This window comes from Lotus japonicus, chromosome 5, assembly GCF_012489685.1.
Source record: "Lotus japonicus ecotype B-129 chromosome 5, LjGifu_v1.2".
Lineage (NCBI taxonomy): Eukaryota > Viridiplantae > Streptophyta > Magnoliopsida > Fabales > Fabaceae > Lotus > Lotus japonicus.
This window is the reverse complement of record NC_080045.1, coordinates 20,517,896-20,521,120: the sequence shown is the minus strand read 5'-3', so window position 1 is coordinate 20,521,120 and position 3,225 is coordinate 20,517,896. Positions and strand designations below refer to the sequence as shown.

General features: G+C 41.1%; 1 protein-coding gene across 1 annotated transcript; it reads right to left on the bottom strand.

The window, feature by feature from the left end:
- LOC130719272 (uncharacterized) lies at window positions 1-1,857 on the bottom strand. Its single transcript, XM_057569901.1, has one exon. It carries the CDS (start codon window positions 1,855-1,857, stop codon window positions 1-3), a length of 1,857 nt encoding a protein of 618 aa, XP_057425884.1.
- Between the last annotated feature and the right edge of the window lie 1,368 nt (window positions 1,858-3,225).

Genomic DNA, 3,225 nt, shown 5'->3' with positions numbered 1-3,225 from the left:
CTATGTCATGGCCTTGATGAGCTTGTCCACATTCAGCTTCCTAATCTTGCAAGCCTGAATAGTGTCATCCAAGGACTTGGAGACAGCCCTCAATTCAGCCAAAATATCATCTTTGCTTGAACCAACTCTCTGAGTACCACTGGTACTAGCAGAACCCTTTGCTGCAGATAACACAATGTCTGGAACATGTGTCACAGCAAACAAGCGATAATCAAACTTGGGAGGCAAAGGTCTCTTACCTTGTGGTTCATCAGCCCTCACAACATGAGGATGTTGTTTGACAATTAGTTCAGACAAGAGGCATGGAAACAGAATTGGCAGTCTCACAGCATAAGAACCTGCATGCTTCAGAGTCTGGTAAAAAACAAGTTTGCCAAAATCAAACTCACCATCAGTACCAATCAGATAGAGCATTCGGGCAAGGGGAGGAGTTACACCAGATAAGTGATTGGTGGCCATCCAATTTGCACAGCCAATCTTGAAAAGGACAGCATACTTGGTAGTTAACTTCCCAGAGGGAAGCAATCCTTTCTTTGGCCACTTCTTGACCATCTTGCCAATCAGGGTCTTAGCAACCCTATTCAACTCAGGTTCTTCATCAGTTCCAGCAACCGGGCTTCTTCCCAAAAAATGATTAACAACTTCAGGAGAGAAATTTACACACTTTCCTCTGACATAGACCTTCCTGAACTCAGAGTTACTCTCATCATCACAGTCAGTAGGGATATTCACAATGAATTCCCTAACTAATTGAGAGAAGCATCTGCCAATGTTCTTGACAGTCTTCATCAAACCTGCATCAGCCAACATATCCATGATCTCTTTAAGTTCCAAAGCATCTTCATGGAGTTCCCTTTCTATGGCTAACCTTCTCCGAACAACAAACTTCCAACTTTGTGCAGAACTAGCAAAGTGGAAAGATACATTGTCAATGGGTGCCTCTGGAACATTCAAAGGAATTCTCTTCCCCTTAATTCTTTTCTTGGCAGAGGTGGAGATGTCAGGGACATCGGGCTCGACATCTGGTTCAGAGTCAGTTTCAGCAACATGTTTCCTCTTCCTTCCAGTAGATGCGGCAACCTTCTCATCTTTCTTTTCCTTCTTTTTCTTCTTCTCAGGAACTGAGACCTGAGATGTTTTTGGAGTTTTGGGAGTCTGCGTACCAGAAACCTTCTTCTTCTTTTCTTTCAGACCTGTAACATTCTTACTTGTAGAGACTGTGGCCTCCTTACAGGCAGAGGCAATGACTTTCTTGTGTACTTCTTGATCATCCGAGTTTTCTTCTTCAGAGGCAGTAGACACTTTTTTCTGACCCTTCCTAGACACAGGTTCAGGAGTCTTCTCATGGGGAATTTCAACAGAGAGAGTCTTCTCACTTGAAGATTCATGACTAGCAACATCAGTATCATCTTCCTTCTCAGCATCAGGCTCACAAGGATTTTCTGCAGAGTTTGGTTCAAAATCACGATCATCCTGTGATTCAACATTTGGCATGACATCCTCTGCAGTGGCAACATCTGCAAGAGTCTCCAAGACATCGTGGATAACTTGATCTGCATCAGCATCGGGGGCATCACTTTCTTGATTATCATCAACCTGAGGATCAGGAATGGAATCCTCTGAGATGTCATGAACACTTGATGCTTTCCCTGTGCCACGCTTGACAACATGATTGATCCGCATACTCCTTGTCCTCTTGGCAGGTCCAGACGATTCTGGAGAGACAATTTTTGCAGAGGAACGAGTAACCCTAGATGAAGTAGAAGATGAAGTCTTCAAACCAAGAAATTTGACTCCATGAGAGTTCTTGATAGGTTTGGGACCGGCAACGATCTTCTTTCCTGAATCTTGAGTCATGATTGAGAGCAACTTGACACAATTACAATAATAACCGTTAGAGAGCAAAGAGCACAAAGAGAGAGAATAATTCAAGTTTGTGAAACCAAGACAAATCAGTTATGTGTCTTCCTCAACTGCATCAAGGGCGGTTAAATAGAAGAAATTATAGTCGTTGCCCTTGACATATGTCAATAACTGCTATAAATCAGTTATTACACAAATCCCCAATTTGCCTCTTAACTCCTCAAACTTAGCCGCATCCAATGCTTTTGTGAAAATATCTGCTAACTGCAGATTTGTTTCTACATGCTCAAGAGTGATAACCTTTTCTTCAACTAAATCTCTGATAAAGTGGTGACGAATGTCAATATGTTTTGTCCTGCTATGTTGGATTGGATTTTTTGAAATGTTGATGGCACTCAGGTTGTCACAGTACAATGTCATGACATCTTGCTTGACATTATATTCCTTCAGCATCTGCTTCATCCATAATAGTTGAGTACACCCACTTCCAGCAGCTATATACTCAGCCTCAGCAGTAGATAGTGAGACACAATTATGCTTTTTGCTGAAAAATTATTACCAAGAAAGAAGCATCCTCCTGAAGTATTTTTTCTGTTATTTGCATTTCATGCCCAATCAGCATCACAGTAGCCTATCAAATTGGAATTAGAGTTGTGAGCATAAAAAATTCCATAGTCAGCAATTCCATTAATGTACTTTATTATTCTCTTGACTTGAACCAGATGACTCTCTTTAGGTGTTGCTTGATATCTGGCACAAACACCAACATAGAAAGAAATATCTGGTCTGCTAGCCGTGAGGTAAAGAAGACTACCAATCATACTTCTGTATAAGCTTTGATCAACATCAGTTCCACTTTCATCTTTAGTTAGCTTGATATGAGTAGCTGCAGGAGTTCTCTTATGAGTTGAGCCTTCAAGACCAAACTTCTTAACTAGTTCTTTGGCATACTTGCTCTGTGAGATGAACATGGAGTCTTGCATCTGTTTTACTTGCAACCCCAGGAAATAATTTAATTCACCAACCAGACTCATTTCAAACTCAGATTTCATGTGTCTAACAAAATGTTCTACCATGTGGTCTGACATGCCTCCAAAGACAATGTCATCTACATATATCTGAGCTATCATGGCTTTTCCACCATCACTTTTCACAAATAGAGTCTTGTCTATTCCTCCCTTGATGTACCCTTTACTTATCAGAAACTCTGTTAACCTTTCATACCAAGCCCTTGGTGCTTGCTTTAATCCATATAACGCCTTTCTCAACTTGTAAACATGTTCTGGAAAGGTTGGATCTACAAAACCCTTTGGTTGTTCTACATATACCTCCTCATTCAGGTATCCATTCAAGAAAGCACTC